At 48.5% G+C, this 16,176-nt stretch overlaps 1 protein-coding gene and 1 pseudogene across 1 annotated transcript; both read right to left on the bottom strand.

Moving 5' to 3' along the window:
- Positions 1 to 301: 301 nt before the first annotated feature.
- Positions 302 to 4,170, bottom strand: Izumo2 (IZUMO family member 2). The gene is made up of 7 exons (XM_048368961.1): positions 3,936 to 4,170; positions 3,760 to 3,834; positions 3,493 to 3,579; positions 3,286 to 3,306; positions 2,526 to 2,606; positions 1,960 to 2,083; positions 302 to 344 (listed from the first exon to the last, which is right to left on the bottom strand). The coding sequence occupies exons 1-7, from the start codon at positions 4,168 to 4,170 to the stop codon at positions 302 to 304; spliced, it is 666 nt and encodes a 221-aa protein (XP_048224918.1).
- A 4,514-nt stretch (positions 4,171 to 8,684) lies between these two features.
- Positions 8,685 to 10,261, bottom strand: LOC125338521 (annotated as a pseudogene).
- Between the last annotated feature and the right edge of the window lie 5,915 nt (positions 10,262 to 16,176).

The raw sequence follows: 16,176 nt of genomic DNA on the forward strand, positions 1-16,176 counted from the left end.
GCTTGTGGGCTTACACTTGTAATCCTAGCTACTCAGGAGGCTGAGATCTGAGGATTGAGGTTCATAGCCAGCTAGGGACAGAGAAGTCACCGTGAAATTATCATCTTCAGTGGTAGAGCGCTAGCCTTGAGCAAAAGTGCTCAGGGATAGCACCCAGGCCCTAAGAGTAAGCCCCACACTGACAAAACAACAGCTAGACACCAATGGGGGGAAACGGTTCCCAGGAAACAGAGTCATTAAGAAATCTATTTTATTAAACTTCTTTTCCTTTCCCTTTACAAGCCTCCCCAAAATCACCACTCTACCGCAGCAGGAGTTTTCGGTTTTCCCTGTAGGTGCAAGCCCTGGTCAGAGAGAAAATGTCTGGAGGTTAGAGAATTTGGAGCCACCACTCAGGGCAAGAAACCCTCCCCCAAGCTCCCCTCCAATCATTGGCATGATTTGGCTCAGCCAGTGACGTGATGTCATGGGTTGTCGGGCAGATTTCCAGGGTTGTCAGCTGGTCTATATTGATACATGAGAAAATTTCGGACTGGGTGTGAGAGAAAGAGACAGGAGGAAGAGACATGCTGTATGTAACAGGTTAGGCTGCGTCCTCACCTCAAGATATAGCCAGGTGCAAATTCTAGCCCTCACAGACGTGGCCTTATTTAGAAGTAGGCTTTTTGCAGATGTAAGGTGAGATCTAGAGATTTTAGTTCAAAACCAACCCTGTCAAAATTACCAAGACTCGGGGCTGGGAATATGGCCTAGTGGCAAGAGTGCTTGACTCGTATACATGAAGCCCTGGGTTTGATTCCTCAGCACCACATATATAGAAAAGGCCAGAAGTGGCGCTGTGGCTCAAGTGGTAGAGTGCTAGCCTTGAGCAAAAAGAAGCCTGAGTTCAAGCTCCAGGACTGGCAAAAAAAATTTCCAAGACTCCAGCATCTCAACAAAATATCTGGGCGTGATGGTAAACACTTATGATGCTAGCTATACAGGAGAGCATAAATATGAGGTTTGAGGTCTGAGGCTGACCCCTGAACACCTTATCTGGAAAATAACTAAAGCTTTTGTTGTTGTTGGTTGTGGGGCTTGAACTCAGGGCCTGAACACTGTCCCTGAGCTTTTGTGCTCAAGATTAGAGCTCTACCACTTTGAGCCACAGCACCATTTCTCATTTCTGGTTTTCTGGTTGTTAAGTGCAGATAAGAGTCTCACAGACTTTCCTGATTGGGCTGGCTTTGAACCATGGTCCTCAGATCTCAGCCTCCTGTATAGCTAGGATTATAACTATGAGCCATTGACGCCCAGCTTAACTAAAGCTTTTAGGGTTGGGAGTGTGGCTTAAGTGGCAGAGGACCTGCCTAGCAAGCTAAAGGCACCAAACTCAAGCACCAGTACTCCTAAGTAACTAGGATCTCCCAGCTTGTTTGTTTCTTGGGGGTGGAGTATACTGGGGATGGGGGATACTGGGGTTTGAACTCAGGACTTTTGCATTTGGTAGGCAGGCACTCTACTACCTGAACCACACCTCCATGTTTGGCTTTTTACTGATGAATTGGAGCTAAGCGTCTCATAGACTTTCCTGCCCAGGCTGGCTTTGAATGGGAATGCTCAGATCTCAGCTTCCTGCGTAGCTGGGGTTACAGAGGCGCTCCTCTGGTAGAGGGCTGTTCTTTTTTTTTTTTTTTTTTTTTTGGCCATAGGGTTTGAACTCTCGGCTTGGGCTCTGTCCCTGAGCTCTATCTACAGCTCAAGGCTAGCACTCTAACCACAGTGCCACTTCCTGTTTTCTGGTAGTTAATTGGAGATAAGAGTTTCAGGGACTTTCCTGCCTGGGCTGGCTTTGAACCACAATCCTCAGATCTCAGCCTCCCGAGCAGCTAGGATTACAGGCATGAGCCACCAGCACCCAGCTAGGGGGCATTTTTGAAAAGCCCAGTTGGGGACTGGGTCGGGGGTGCTATGACTCACGAGGTGAGGATGGCCAAGAAGACCAGAATAGACACAAGCACAGAGACGGCGATGCCAATCAACTTCATGTCACTCCTGGAGTCACCATCCTTGTACTTCAGCGTCATGCGAGGCTGTCCGTCCACTGGTGAGGGGCCAGAGATCCTAGTCTGGGTCCCTCCCTTCTGTAACCTCACATTCCTCTCAGCCTCCCACCCCAAGGAGGGACAAGGGTAGGCTTTGATGTTTCTCTACACTTGGTATCTGGGGCTGTGACAGTCCCACTGTTGTGTGTGTGGGTGTGTGCACCACTCTGATGACTTGCCAACCCTAAAGGTGGCCTTAGGAGTTGCATTCAGGGCTGTCCACTCTCCTCCCTCCTCGGGTTCCAGGTTTGAGCCACCATGCCCGGCTGGCTTATGACTATCCAGTGACTTTCAGAATGTGGGAGCAAATCATTGGCCATGCTGTAAGACAGTGGTTAAGGGCAGAACCCCCAGGCTGCAATGGGGAGCCTCCGGCCTAGCTGGAAGGTAGCCTAGCTCACAGTGGGCATGGCTGTCTGCATCCCGGAACCATCAACTTACCAAAGCAGTATTTGTTCCTGATACAGGTGGAACTGATTTTCTGACAGTGCAAGCAGTCCAAGACCTCTTTTTTGAGCAAGCCTAGACAAGGGCAAAGGGAGGACAGGGCAGAACTAGCAGGGGTGGAAAGGAGAAGAGACAAGGTCTCCTTGGGCCCGTGAATTTTGGAGGAACCACAATGCCTGGCAGAGAAACTGTGGCCAAATGTATTGGCAAGTCCTGTGAAAAATAATGTGTGTGTGTGTGTGTGTGTGTGTGTGTGTGTGTGTGTGCATAACAGTGCTGGGAATTGAACTCAGGGCCTAGGAGCTGTCCCTTAGTTTTCTTTGCTGAAGGCTGGTGCTGTTTTACTTAAGCCACAGCTCCACTTCTGACTTTTTGCTGGTCACATGGAGATAAGTGTCTCAAAGACTATATTTTGTTTGGACTAGCTTTGAACTGCATTTCTCAGATCTCAGCTACGATTACAGGTGTGAACACCAGGGCCCAGATTGAGAGATGCAAATCTCGATTGTATGAGACTTCCTAGAATGTGGTGCAGCATGTTCTACCCTATCCTGATTTGCCTTCTGGAAAAATGATTTATTTGTGAGTCACGTCCAGTTTAATCCTCTTTCAAAAAGCAGGCTTTGAATCTTTAGGAATCTTGGCTTGGGGTAAGTTGATGTGTGGTAGCTGGGCTGGATTTGAGGGGAAGGACATGGTAAAAAGGTGCAGAAGGGTGGAGGAGGGAGGAAGAGACAAGAAATCCAGGACTCACGGCACAATTTGTGATCACAGGCTGCAAGAGAAATAGAACAGGTGAGCAGGGTTGGGAGAGTGGTCTGAGAATTTAATTGGGTAGGGATGGATTGGGGAGGGGGTGTTGGGTCTAGGGAAAGCAGAGAAAGGAATATTACGAGGAGGCGAAGAAGCTGGGAGGACGGGAAGAGGAGGAAGGGATCTGATTGGGAACAGTGAGGCGCACCTTTCATCTCGTAGGAGCGTAAAGCCTTCTTGAGCTCCTTGGTCAACCTTTCCCTGAAGCTCACTAGCGCTTCCAGGAGGGGAAGGTCTGGGGAGAGAAAGAACGGATGGTTGTGGGATAGAGACAGCGTGCCCTTCCGCCTCTCCCCTGTCCCCCCTCTGCAGCTGGCCTGCATACATATAGCCCAAGCATCCCAAATCGGAGATTTTTTGGGACTCATTTTGATTTCAGGGTTTTGGAGCCGGCCTTTGCCCTCTCCTGTCCTACCTGTCAGAGGCGTTTCCTGCAAGTCATGGGTTTCGTTCTTGACAAAGGCCCTGATGCCTTCTATGCGATCTACTTCTGGGGGTGAGAGGGGAGGACATGCCAGGAGTCCCCTTACTCAGAGGGAGCCCTCCCCCTCCTCCAGGCTTCAGTCTCCCCCACCCCACCCCAGCACACACCCAGTTTCCCCACAAAGGCGTTCTTGGCGTAGTCCCTGAAGAAGTGCCCCTCCATGCCCTGCAGCAGCGCGTGGGCCCGCTCCTGCAGGCCCTGGGAAGAGAAGTGGGCCGGGACGAGGGTAGAGCGCAGCTCGTGCAGGTCCCTCTGCACAGAGGAGTCGCACTGCAGGCAGCCCCAAGCGGCCGGGGCGCCCAGGCCCCACACGAGAAACGCCAGAACCCAGGCTGCAGGCATGGCAGGGAGGGGCTCTGTGACGTCGCGGGGCGGGGCATAGGGAGGGCAGGGCCAGGTTGCCAAGGAGCCGTAACAAGATGGGCGTGGCCCTAGGAGAAGGCGAGTTCGAGGCCAATAGGAACAAAGAAGGGCTGGGGGTGTGACCAGGGGGCGTGGCCTGGGCGTAACCAAGGTGGTAGAGGGCTCGCCTTGCAGGTGCAAGGCTCTGAGTTCAGATCCTAGCATTGCAAAAGAAATAAAAATAAACTGTGCTGTGGATTTTGGAATTTTTCCTCACCTTTGGAATTCATCCACTCAATACACACATGATGTGTGTATGTGTGTGTGTGTATACACGCACACACACACAATCTATTTGGGGGGATATGGTCTTTTTTTTTTGGCAGTTGGGGCTTTAACTCAGGGCCTGTGGGCTCTCCTTGAGCTTTTCCACTTACGACTAGAACTCTATCACTTTGAGGCACAGCACCACTTCCGGTTTCTGAGTGTTAATTGAAGATGAGTCTCATGGACTTTACTGCTGGGGCTGGCTTTGAACCAGGATCCTCATATCTCAGCCTCCTGAGTAGCAAGGATTACAGGCGCAAACCACTGGTGCCCGGAGTATGGTCTTTCTTTGTACCCCGGCCTGACCTGGAACTTGCAATCCTGTGTCCGCCTCTTGAGTGCTGAGATTATGGGCATGCCCCGCCATTTAAATTTCAATTTTAGGCTGGGAATGTGGCTTAGTGAGCATGCATGAAGCCCTGGGTTCGATTCCTCAGTATCACATAAACAGAAAAAGCCAGAAGTGGCTCAAGTGGTAGAGTGCTAACCTTAAGCACAGACAGGCTCATGTGCAGTGCCCAGGCCCTGAGTTCAAGTCCCAGGACTGCCAAAAAAAGATTAATTTTAAAATCTGGCTCTTCAGTTACTGAGAAGCTTGTTGATATGTTTATACTAACTCCAATGTTCATAAAAATCAGATATATATGTATATATGATATGTCAGAATTTTGATGAAAAATGCAGTCTGGACCAACGTGTTGTCCTGAGAAGGCTGACAAGAATAACTCATTGATCATTTTTACATTAGTCACAAGCTGACTGACATCCTCCTAGTTACACTTTCTGTGTAGCTGGAACGATAGGTGTGACCATTATGCCAGGCTTTTAAGTTGAGATGGGAGTATTGTTAACTTTTTCCCCCCAGCTGGTCTCCCAATCTCTGCTTCCCAATTATCTAGGACTAAAGGTATGTGCAACAGCACCTGACTCATTTTACTTTCCTGATATGTCCAGAAGAAAGCCTAAAATTACTTAAGGATCTCCCATTGTATTTTGATTGAACATCGCTGGCCCAACACGGCTAGGGCTCTTAATTGATACCATGTGAATTGAATTAGATGGGATAAATTAGCTAGGGTTAAGGAAGGCATTCCCTCAGGGGCAACGAGGCCATCACAGCACCAGGGGGCGTGTGCACCCCAGGCTTAGCTTCTGGGCCAGAACACCTCCTAGTCCCAGGAGTAGCCCATCACAGCTCCCAGGGAGACCAGAATTCGAGATGGGGCCTGAGGTGGTGACTGAATCCTCTTCCTTGTCTAAGAATTAGGAGCTGTGAGAATGGAACATAGCACACACCCCTCCCCCATCTCAGCTTCAAACGACCTAATTTCTTCCCTCACCCCCTCCCCATCATGGGCTGGGCTATGGCTGAGGGAGAAAAGAATAAATCCCACAGTCATCATGCTTCTGCCCACAAGGGACAGGTGCTCGTTACCCAGTGACATCACACAGCCACACCTAACTTGGAGCTGTGAGAATAAGTACTCAGCCCCTCTGCACAACACCTTAACAATAACAATAAAATTATATATTTAAAAGAATAAGTATTCATGTGTCCAGCAGTCAAGAGACATTCACCAACAGCGCTGAGGACCCCCACAATGTCAGAGCTTGGGCCTCAAATCTGGAAACGACAGAGAGATGAGGCTCTCAAGCTCCCTGCCTGTGGGGTCAGAGCGAGACAGTATAACAGGCACCTGCTGCTGTGTAACAAATCACCACAACCATGTAGGGACTACAGACAGTGAGACCTGTAATCCTAGCTACTCAGGAAGCTGAGATCTGAGGATTCATGGTTTGAAGCCAGCTTGGGTAGGAAAGTCTATGGGATTTATTTTTATTTTTTTAGATCTTAGGGCTTGAACTTGGGGCCTGGGCACTGTCCCTAAGTTCTTTTGCTCAAGACTAGCACTCAACCACTTTGACCTACAGCTCCATTTCCAGATTTCTGGTGGTTCATTGGAGTTAAGTCTCATAGACTTTCCTGCCTGGGCAGGTTTTTTTTTTTTTTTTTTTTTTTGGCCAGTCCTGGGCCTTGGACTCAGGGCCTGAGCACTGTCCCTGGCTTCTTCCCGCTCAAGGCTAGCACTCTGCCTCTTGAGCCACAGCGTCGCTTCTGGCCGTTTTTTCTGTATATGTTGTGCTGGGGAATCGAACCTAGGGCCTCGTGTATCCGAGGCAGGCACTCTTGCCACTAGGCTATATCCCCAGCCCCCTGCCTGGGCAGGTTTTGAACCTTGATCCTCAGATCTCAGCCTCTTGAGTAGCTAGAATTATAAGTGAGAAGATTGCCTCCAGCGAACCACCAGAAGAGCCAGAAGTGGAGCTATGGCTCAAGTGGTAGGATGCCAGGCTTGAGCAAAACATGCTCAGGGACAGTGCCCAGACCCTGAGATCAAGCTGCAGGACTGGCACACACACAAAAATTTTTAACTGATAGATGCACTGTGCTATTTGCTGTGTAATTATTGTACCCACAGCCAGCACAACCCAGTGCAGTCTGAAGCAGAGGTGGGACTGTGCCCTGCGTCCCCGTCCCCTTCTCCCGACCAGTATCTCTCACACCCACGGAGGAGACATGGTGCCACAACCAGCTCCCCGCCCCAGGGCGGCACCAGGCTTGCCCAGACGCTGGAATCCAGATGCCCGGGGCCAGAGTGCCCTACGCCCTGCCCAGGCCAGGGCAACCTCTGCATCTCAGCCTGGCCGCCTGTGTGATGGGTGACTCCCATGCTCCAAGGCTTTCGCTCTTCCAGCTTCAGTGCGAGAGCCACAGATTGCTGTGTGCCTCAGTTTCCTTCCCTGAACTATAGCACAGGCATGGTGGGGTGGGGTGGGGGAGAGAGCTAAGGGCAAGGGTGACTTGGTCTCGGAAGTTTATTTGCATGAATGAAAACAGAACAATGAAGCTGGCTGAAATTGTGTGAAGGGGGAGAAGGACAGGGCGAGGGGCATAGGGGGTGTTAGGGGGCTGGAGGAGGCCTGGGGGGCTGATGTGTGGGAAACCCCGGGGCTGGGCCTTGGTGCCAGGTGCAGTCCCAGGCAGCTGGGAGGGTGGTGGTGAGGCCTGGCAGGGGCCCCTCTCTCCCTGAAATGGGGCTCTGGCAGCTCCACCCCACCCCCCTCAGCTGTCCTGGCTTCTCAGGGCTGCAGATTTCATGGATTTGACAGGGCAGAAACATTCTTTCTTGAGCAAATTTTTTTATTCCCCAAAAGCTTTTATTCTTTTCTTTTGACCAGCACACTGTCTGGTCCCCTGCCACAGAGGCACTCAAGAATCCTTCTTAAACAGCAATTTATAACACTGGGAAGATTTCTGAAAACGATTCTTCCTGGCAGGGACTCAGCCCATGACTTGGGTAATATAGGTTCTGCCTTCAGGTTTATAAGCCGCCTCAGTCAGAGATCTGAGAGAACACTTAAGTGCTTTGGAAGGGCAATTCAAAAACCATTCAAGACCAAAAGTCAAGAGTTGTTCTAACTGCTGGGAAGACTTGGCTTGTGAGTCCGGGGCAGCATCATGGGACATGTCCCTTCCCCACCAAGGGCATCCAGGACTCTTCCTGGGAGTCTTCAGCAGAGGATGGAGCAACAGGGAAGAAGCTCAGAACTTGGCTGACTGGCCGGGGCCTCCTGCAGCTGGTTTAGCTGTGGGGATGTCATTCTGAAGCGCACCCTCCATGGGTCCCCAGACAGAGCAGCAGAGCCATCACGAAAGGCACAGAGACCCCACTCCTACTGCCTCATTGCCTGGCATTCAACACATACTCTGCATGGACAGACATTTTACAAATGAAATGATTTTCTCAAAAATACAATAAGACATCATCCTACACAATTCTCTTTGCAAAGTCCAATTCCATCCTGAAAATTAATTTATAAAGATGTACAAAAACAAACACTGATTTCAAATAAATAGAAAAGTGGAGGAAGAGCTGAATCTTCTTGTGTGTGTGTGTGTGTGTGTGTGTGTGTGTGTGTGTGTGTGTGTGTGTGTGTGTGCCAGAATTGATACTTGAACTCAGGGCTGAGCTCAGTCCCTGAGCTTTTTCACTCAAGGCTGGCACTCTATCATTTGAGCCACAGACTTACTTCTGGCCTTTTGGTAGATAATTGGAGAGATAAGAGTCTCACAGACTTTCCTGCCTGGGCTGACTGTGAACCTAGATTCTCAGGTCTCAGCTTCCTGAGTAGCTAGGATTACAGGTGGGAGCCAAGATGCCAGCTGGTTTTTGTTGTTTTTAAATTAAAAGTTAAAAACACCAGCTGCATTTCAAAATATTTGCAGGATGAAAGACATCGAGAGGGCTCTTGGGCCTTCAGAATCCCAGTTGCAGTTCCAAGTGAGGTTTGCTGGGCTCAGAATTCACAATGGATGCCCCTGCTGAGGTCCTTCACGAAGCCCTCTTTGATGAGCTTCAGGAGGAACTTGGTCTCCATGGTGATGTTATGCATGGTCTGCCAGTCCATAGCCACCATGCACTGATTGCCAAAGTAGTGCAAGGGTGTTCTGGGCTGATTGAGATCGTACCCAAAACTCACTAAGCTGACTTCATCACACAGATGTGTGGCAAACACCACAACAATAATGCCCATAGTGGGGACATTCTTATCTTGGCCCCAGAATCTTGACTGAGGCTCAGAGGATAGAAGGATGTCAAAGGCAGTCTCTGATAATAACCGGATTCAAAATCCTGAAATGTTTTGGCTGTAATGGTATTTTTTCGGCCACCTGCTTCCAAAAGAAGAGTCGTACCCAAAATGGCAGGCTCTCATTTTTTTTGTTGTTGTTGTTGCCAGTCCTGGGCCTTGGACTCAGGGCCTGAGAACTGTCCCTGGCTTCTTTTTGGCTCAAGGCTAGCACTCTGCCACCTGAATCACAGCGCCACTATTAGCCTTTTGTATATATGTGGTGCTAGGGAATCGAACCCAGGGCTTCCTGTATATGAGGTAATGAGCACTTTTACCACTAGACCATATTCCCAGCCCCCCCAGGCTCTTATTTTTTACCGTTGCTTGAAGCCAGTTGAGGTCAACACTTTTAAATAAAACAGCAATGAACAAATCATTGGCATAATATTCACCCTCAGACAGGGGTGCACCTTCTGGGTAAGTCTTCCTTATAGAAGTTTTGTTTCCAACATGCTCAGAATACCCTTCAACTGGTGAGCTGTTTAACCTTATCACAAAATCAAACTGGTTCAGGGTGTGGCCCAGTTCTAGTCCATGCAGTATCCCACCATTTCCAATAACCACGCAGCACCGCCTACATGGGTTGGCTTGCAAGTGATCAGGGAAGTTGTGCTTGGGCAACACATCCAGGAGCTCTTGGACTTGGCTGGAGAACTTCCAGAATCCGAAAGGAAGGTCATACAAGTCCTGGCTTTCACTCACTGTGGGAGCCTTCTGCACGAAAGGCACCAAGTCCACATCGTACCTGTGCTCAAATGCCGTCTTCACAAACTTTGGCCAACATTCTTCCTGCAAGACTTGCTGAGTATATTTCTGAGCCCTCATTATGCGGTCAGGATCCACATAATGCGCTTTTTTCCTGTTGCACTCTTTGGAACTGTAGTTTAACTTGAGCATGTAAAGGATCCACATCCCAAACACCAGCAATGTGCATTTGAGGATATCCTTTAACAACAAGCTGGGTCTTCTCATCTTGTTCTGGGCTCTGGTATACCATTGCAAGGTGGCCTTGAGCAACCACTTCTCAGCTTCACAAAGTTGTGCTCGCTTGGCATTTCTCGGCTGGCAGGTGCCGCAGGTGCATACTAGGGAGGGGGCGCCGGCCAGCTGCCCGCCCCCTCCTCCCCCCCAGCCCATTCAGCTTCAGGGCGCGGATCTGAGCGAATTCCTGTGAGAGCCAGGCCCTCCCATTTAATCTGTGCCCTTGCAAACCAGGAAATGAGCTGAGAGAAAAACAATTTAAGCTCCTCTGAGAAGAGGAGAGGAAGGGAGAGGAGGGGAGGGGTCCCCAGATCCTCCAGAGCTGTGACTCTTTCCCAGGCTATCCACTTTTGGGGGACAGCCCTCACCCTTCCATTTCCTGCTCTCTTCTCTGCTTTGTATTTTACCTTCATGGATTACTGATGGATTTGTGTCCTTCATGAACTTGGGACTTTTTTTTTTCAGTTGTAGGACTTGAACTCAGGGCCTAGGCTATGTCCCTCTGCTCTTTTTTGCTTAAGGCTAGCACTCTACCACTTTGAGCCACAGCACCACTTCTAGTTTTCTGGTGGTTGATTGCAGAGAAGTCTCATAGACTTTCTGGCCTGGGCTGGCTTTGACCTTCAGATCCTCAGCCTCCTGGGGCTGTGGTCCTCAGATCTCAGCCTTCTGACTATCTAGGATTACAGGAATGAGCCACCAGTGCCTGGCATCTCTTCTGGACTGGAAATGAGTAAAAAAAAAGACTCATGCAAATCAAAGCAATAGGCATTTGTGTGGTACCTTGGTCACCCAGAATTCCCCTAGAAGAGTTTTTCACACCCAAGTAGCTCAAGTGAGGAGGATTTCCCACCAAAGTATTGAAAAAAGAAAAGTGCCTGGAGCTTCTGGTTCATGTGTGTAATCCTAGCTACTCAGGAGATCTGAGTATCTGAGATCTGGGATCTGAGGCTCCCGGTTTTAAGCCAGCCCAGGCAAGAAAGCCCATGAGACTCTCACCTCCAATAAACTACTCAGAAAAAGCCAGAAATGGAGCTGTTGCTCAAGTGGTAGAGTACTAGCCTTGAGTAAAAATGCTCAGGGACAGCCCCAGGACCAGCAAAAAAAAAAAAAGGTAAGCCAAGCACCAGTGGTTCATGCCTATAATCCGAGCTACTGAGGAGGCTGAGATCTGAGGATTGTAGTTTGAGGCCATCTCAGATAGGAAAATCTTTGAGACTCTTGTCTCCAATTAACCACTAAAAAGCCAGAAGTCGAGCATTGGTTCAAGTAGTAGAGTGTTGGCCTTGATTGAAAAAGCTCAGGAACAGGGCCTCAGAATCAGCACTAAATAAATAATTATTTTTTCTGGAAGCAGTTCATTGGCCAGGCAAAAATCTGAAATGGACAGTTTGCTAATTAGGGAACTCCCAGCTGCGAGGTGTTGAAGGAGCCACTGACTTCAGTTGTTTATCCACGTCAACTGGAAAGTTCTGTGGTTTGGCCTTCAGCAGGCGGGAGGGGCTCCAGCCCTGCCTCTGTCTCCTCTTTGGGAAGAACAGCCTGAAATGCATTGGCTCTAGGACCTTATTTGGAATCAGGCTCACTGAAGATGGCTTTAATTAAGATGAGTTCATGTTGGAGCAGGGTGGGCCCCAAATTCAAGACAGTAGGTGCTTGGTGCAAAGAATGCCAGGCCGGCATGGTGGCGCATGCCTGTCCTCCTGGCATGCAAGACACAGAAGCTGGAGGGTCTAGGAAACCCTGTGTCATACACACACACACACACACACACACACACACACACACACACACACTCGAGGCCACAAGCCAACAGCGGAGGCTGGTGATGGTGGAGGCTCAAGTCACATTTTAAGCCATCCTCAGCTCCTGCTGGAGGAGGCCCTGACCCTGATGGTCCTCTCCTAATCACTGGCCCAGGTGGAGTGGCTCAGCTTACACTATCATCTCAGACTTCAGCCCTCAGACATGCTGGACCACGCACAGCGGGCATTGTGAGCATGTGTGTAGGCCTTGTTCTTGCATTTGCTCTTTGTCATCTGTCTCTAATTTGCCATGCTGAGCCTCGAACCCAGGATCCCCTGTATGCTACGCTGGCCTGCTGCCCCTCCTTCCCACCTCCCACCCAGCCTCGCAGTGGTCACACAGTGGAGCAGAGGGTAGGAGACCTCGGCTGCAGGGTAGTGCTAAGGGGAGTGGGAAGTGACCTTTCTCCCAGTGCTTGGATGGGAGGGCGGCATTTGCCACTCGGGGAGGGACAAGCTGGCATGGATACAGGTGTGGCTAGGTGGATAACGAGGACAGGACTGACCCTCTCCCCGCGCGCGTGCCTGGACCACACCGGGAGCTGAAGGAGTGCAGTGCTGACTGACCTGTGGCTTGGAAAAAGCAGATCCTGATGATGACTTTCTGTCCGGCTCCTATTTCTCTGGGAATAAACATTTCTTGTTTTGTGCTCTTTTTCTTCAGATAATGTGGTTAGAAAGTACCTGAGTACCAGCTTGGGGCACAGTCACCACCTGGCACTTATGTACTTCAAAAAAATGTAATAGGGGCTGGGAATGTGGCTTAGCGGTCGAGTGCTCGCCTAAAGTGCATGAAGGCCTGGGTTCCATTCCTCAGCCCCACAGAAACAGAAAAGGCCAGAAGTGACGTGGCTCAAGTGGTAGAGTGCTGGCCTTGAGCACCAAGAAGCTCAGGGACAGTGCTCAGGCTGAGTCCAAGCCTCAGGACTGGCAAAAGAATTTTAAAAATGTAATAAGTACTTACACCTTGCCAGACAAGAATTATGATTAAGACCTCTTTCTCCATCCCTTACCAGGGGGGATGGTGACTGTTTAGCATAATAATACACCTTAGGGGAGTAGCCACTCCCAGACACTGAGCCCTGATGGTGCCCCCTGGAAGCTTCTAGAATGTTCCACAAGGTTGGGAATGTGGAATATCTTACTGTCTAGCATGGGAAAGATCTAGCCTCGTTGTGGCTGTTGATCACAGCTAATCAGGAGGCTGAAATGTGGAGACAGTGGTTCAATGCCAACCGAAGCAGAAAAGTCCACAAGACCACATCTCCAATTAACCAGCATAAAGCTGCGCTGGAAGTGTGGCTGAGATGGTAGATTGCCAGCCATGAACAAGCCAAAGAGAATGTGGAGCCCTGAGTTCAAGCCCTGGCCCCACCATGAAAGAAAGAAGGAACAGAAAGGAAGAAAGTTAGGAAGGAAGAAGATTAAGGATGTAAATTACAGTACCAAATGCCAGAGAGATATAGCCATAAATTGTAGAAAAATGTCGACCTCTGGAAGCTTCCAGGGACCCGGAAGCAAATTCTCCTTCAGAGCCTCCAGAACATAGCCCTGAACACGCCTTGATCCACCCTGTAAAACCCATCTCAAAATCCAACCTTGAGAATTATAAAGCCATAAATCTGTGCTGTTCCAAGCCTATATAACTTCATGGCGATTTGTCCCAGCAGCCCCAAGAAGGTTGTCAGATACCTCAGAGGAAAGGCCTGCATTTCTTAAAATAAACCCATACTCACCCTGTGACCAAGAAATTCCACTCTTTTTTTTTTTTTTTTTTTGCCAGTCCTGGCGCTTGGACTCAGGGCCTAGGCTCTGTCCCTGGCTTTTTGCTCAAGGCTAGCACTCTGCCACTTGAGCCACAGCACCTCTTCTGGCCTTTTCTATATATGTAGTGCTGAGGAATCGAACCCAGGGCTTCATGTACATGAAGCAAGTGCTCTTGCCACTAGGCCATATTCCCAGCCCTAAGAAATTCCACTCTTAAATATTTATTATTTATTTTTATTCAGTTTAAGTAACTATATACATTTTAAATGATTACATATATATATTAAGTAACATACATATATTTCACAGTACCTATTTTAACCTTCACAATGATGAAAGTCATCATGCTACTCTGCAAAGCTTATGAACACTATGAACTTTAAAACTATTTCCTCCAGGGGGCTGGGGATATAGCCTAGTGGCAAGAGTGCCTGCCTCGGATACACGAGGCCCTAGGTTCGATTCCCCAGCACCACATATACAGAAAACGGCCAGAAGCGGCGCTGTGGCTCAAGTGGTGGAGTGCTAGCCTTGAGCGGGAAGAAGCCACGGACAGTGCTCAGGCCCTGAGTCCAAGGCCCAGGACTGGCCAAAAAAAAAAAAAAAACAAAAAAAAAAACTATTTCCTCCAGGGGCTGGGGATATGGCCTAGTGGCAAGAGTGCTTGCCTCGTATACATGAGGCCCTGGGTTCGATTCCCCAGCACCACATATACACAAAATGGCCAGAAGGAGCGCTGTGGCTCAAGTGGCAGAGTGCTAGCCTTGAGCAAGAAGAAGCCAGGGACAGTGCTCAGGCCCTGAGTCCAAGCCCCAGGACTGGCCAAAAAAAAAACAAAAAACTATTTCCTCCAGATTGGGTGATATGTACATTTCTTTCCATTTGTTTAGTATCATCTGTTCCCTCTTTCACGCTCATTCCCTCCCTCCCATCCCTCCTTGAGTTGTTTAGTTCACTTTCATCCATGTCCAATGTAGCTGATGGGCCCCTCTGCTGTATTTTTTTTCTCACCCTCTTTCCACTCATTCTGTGCCCTCCTCCCAGCTTCCCTCAGATATGCTTGTGTATACCTCATATATGAAGTAAAAAATACAGAGTCATCTAAAAATAATAAGATAATTACAGAAGAGGTCCTTTGTTGCCTTATCTTTGGGGTTCTTTTCAGTCTGTAAGTTACTTTATGTTCATATGAAGAGGTGCTTGGGTCTTTCAGTTTGGTGCTTTTCTCTCAAGACTGTTCTCTTCACTCTGAAATATATACTGTTAGAGAAATAAAACCAGTGCCCAAGCTAGGTGCTGGTGGCTCACGCCTATAATCCTAGCTACTCAGACTGAGATCTGACGGTGGCAGTTTGAAGTCAGCTTGGGCAAGAAAGTCTGTAAGACACCTCTTTCCAATAACCTACTCAAAAATGCCGAAAGTGGCACTGTGGCTCAAGTGGTAGAGCAATAGCGTTGAGCAAAAGAAGCTCAGAGACAGTGCTCAGGCCCAAAGTTCAAGCCCCAGGACCAGAAAAACAACAAACAAAAACCCAACAACAGTGCCCAGACACATGCACATCACAACCCCAAACCAGGACTATCCCAGGAGAAGGGAGAAACACATTAACTCATCTGCACCATGGAATACTGTTTGGCAATGAAAAAGATCAAGGCATTTTTAAAAAATTTATTTATTAATTAAACAAATTTTTTTGATAAGGTGTTGTGCAAAAAGGGTACAATTACATAGTAGGGCAGTGTGTACATTTCTTGTGATATCTTACACCCTGTTTTTCTTTCCCTTCCCTAGGTCAGGTAGACATATATACAATACCCAATGTGCCAAGAACATATACAGTAGCCATGTGGCCTACGCCAAAGAAAATTCGCCTACGGCTTTAAATGTAATGTCGACATTAGACAATATGTCAACAGTAGTCTTATATAAACGTACATACATAGCTTTTGAGCTATTGTATTCCACTGAGAGGTCAATTTTTGACCTTTATATGTTGAGTAGTTGTTTGGTTTTAGTTACATAATGTTGGGTCGCTGACCCAATCCTGTGGGAAATACCATTTGACAAGCAGTTTTTGGTTTCACAGACCTGGTCTTTACTGTCTCTCCGTCACCCCATTTTAACAGTCATATATCAGGGAGATCATGCCCCTTTGTTTTCTGTGTTCTAGGCTTGTCTCGCTCAACATTATTTGTTCAAGTTCTGACCATTTCCCTGCGAATAACAATATTTCACCATTCCTAACCGCTATGTAGTATTCCATTGTGTATAGGTACCATATAAGATCAAGGCATTTTTAAGGGCCACTCCTACAACATGGGTGAATATCAAAAGGTTATCGTGGTAAGAAAATAAAAAAGACACAAAAGATCGCCTACCTTAGGATTCCATTTATAGGAAAGTCTAGAGGACTGGAAAATGATTGAGGGTGAT

The sequence above is a fragment of the Perognathus longimembris genome, chromosome 20, assembly GCF_023159225.1.
Source record: "Perognathus longimembris pacificus isolate PPM17 chromosome 20, ASM2315922v1, whole genome shotgun sequence".
In the NCBI taxonomy this organism is placed as follows: domain Eukaryota; kingdom Metazoa; phylum Chordata; class Mammalia; order Rodentia; family Heteromyidae; genus Perognathus; species Perognathus longimembris.

Bases quoted from the DNA above. Each gene is read 5' to 3' on its own strand.
- Izumo2 (XM_048368961.1), bottom strand. From the start codon at position 4,170: ATGCCTGCAGCCTGGGTTCTGGCGTTTCTCGTGTGGGGCCTGGGCGCC. The intron at 3,307-3,492 runs GTGCGCCTCACT...TTTCTCTTGCAG, and splicing joins ACGCTCCTACGAGATGAAAG to CCTGTGATCACAAATTGTGC. The intron at 2,084-2,525 runs GTAAGTTGATGG...GCCCCTCACCAG, and splicing joins CAGGAACAAATACTGCTTTG to TGGACGGACAGCCTCGCATG.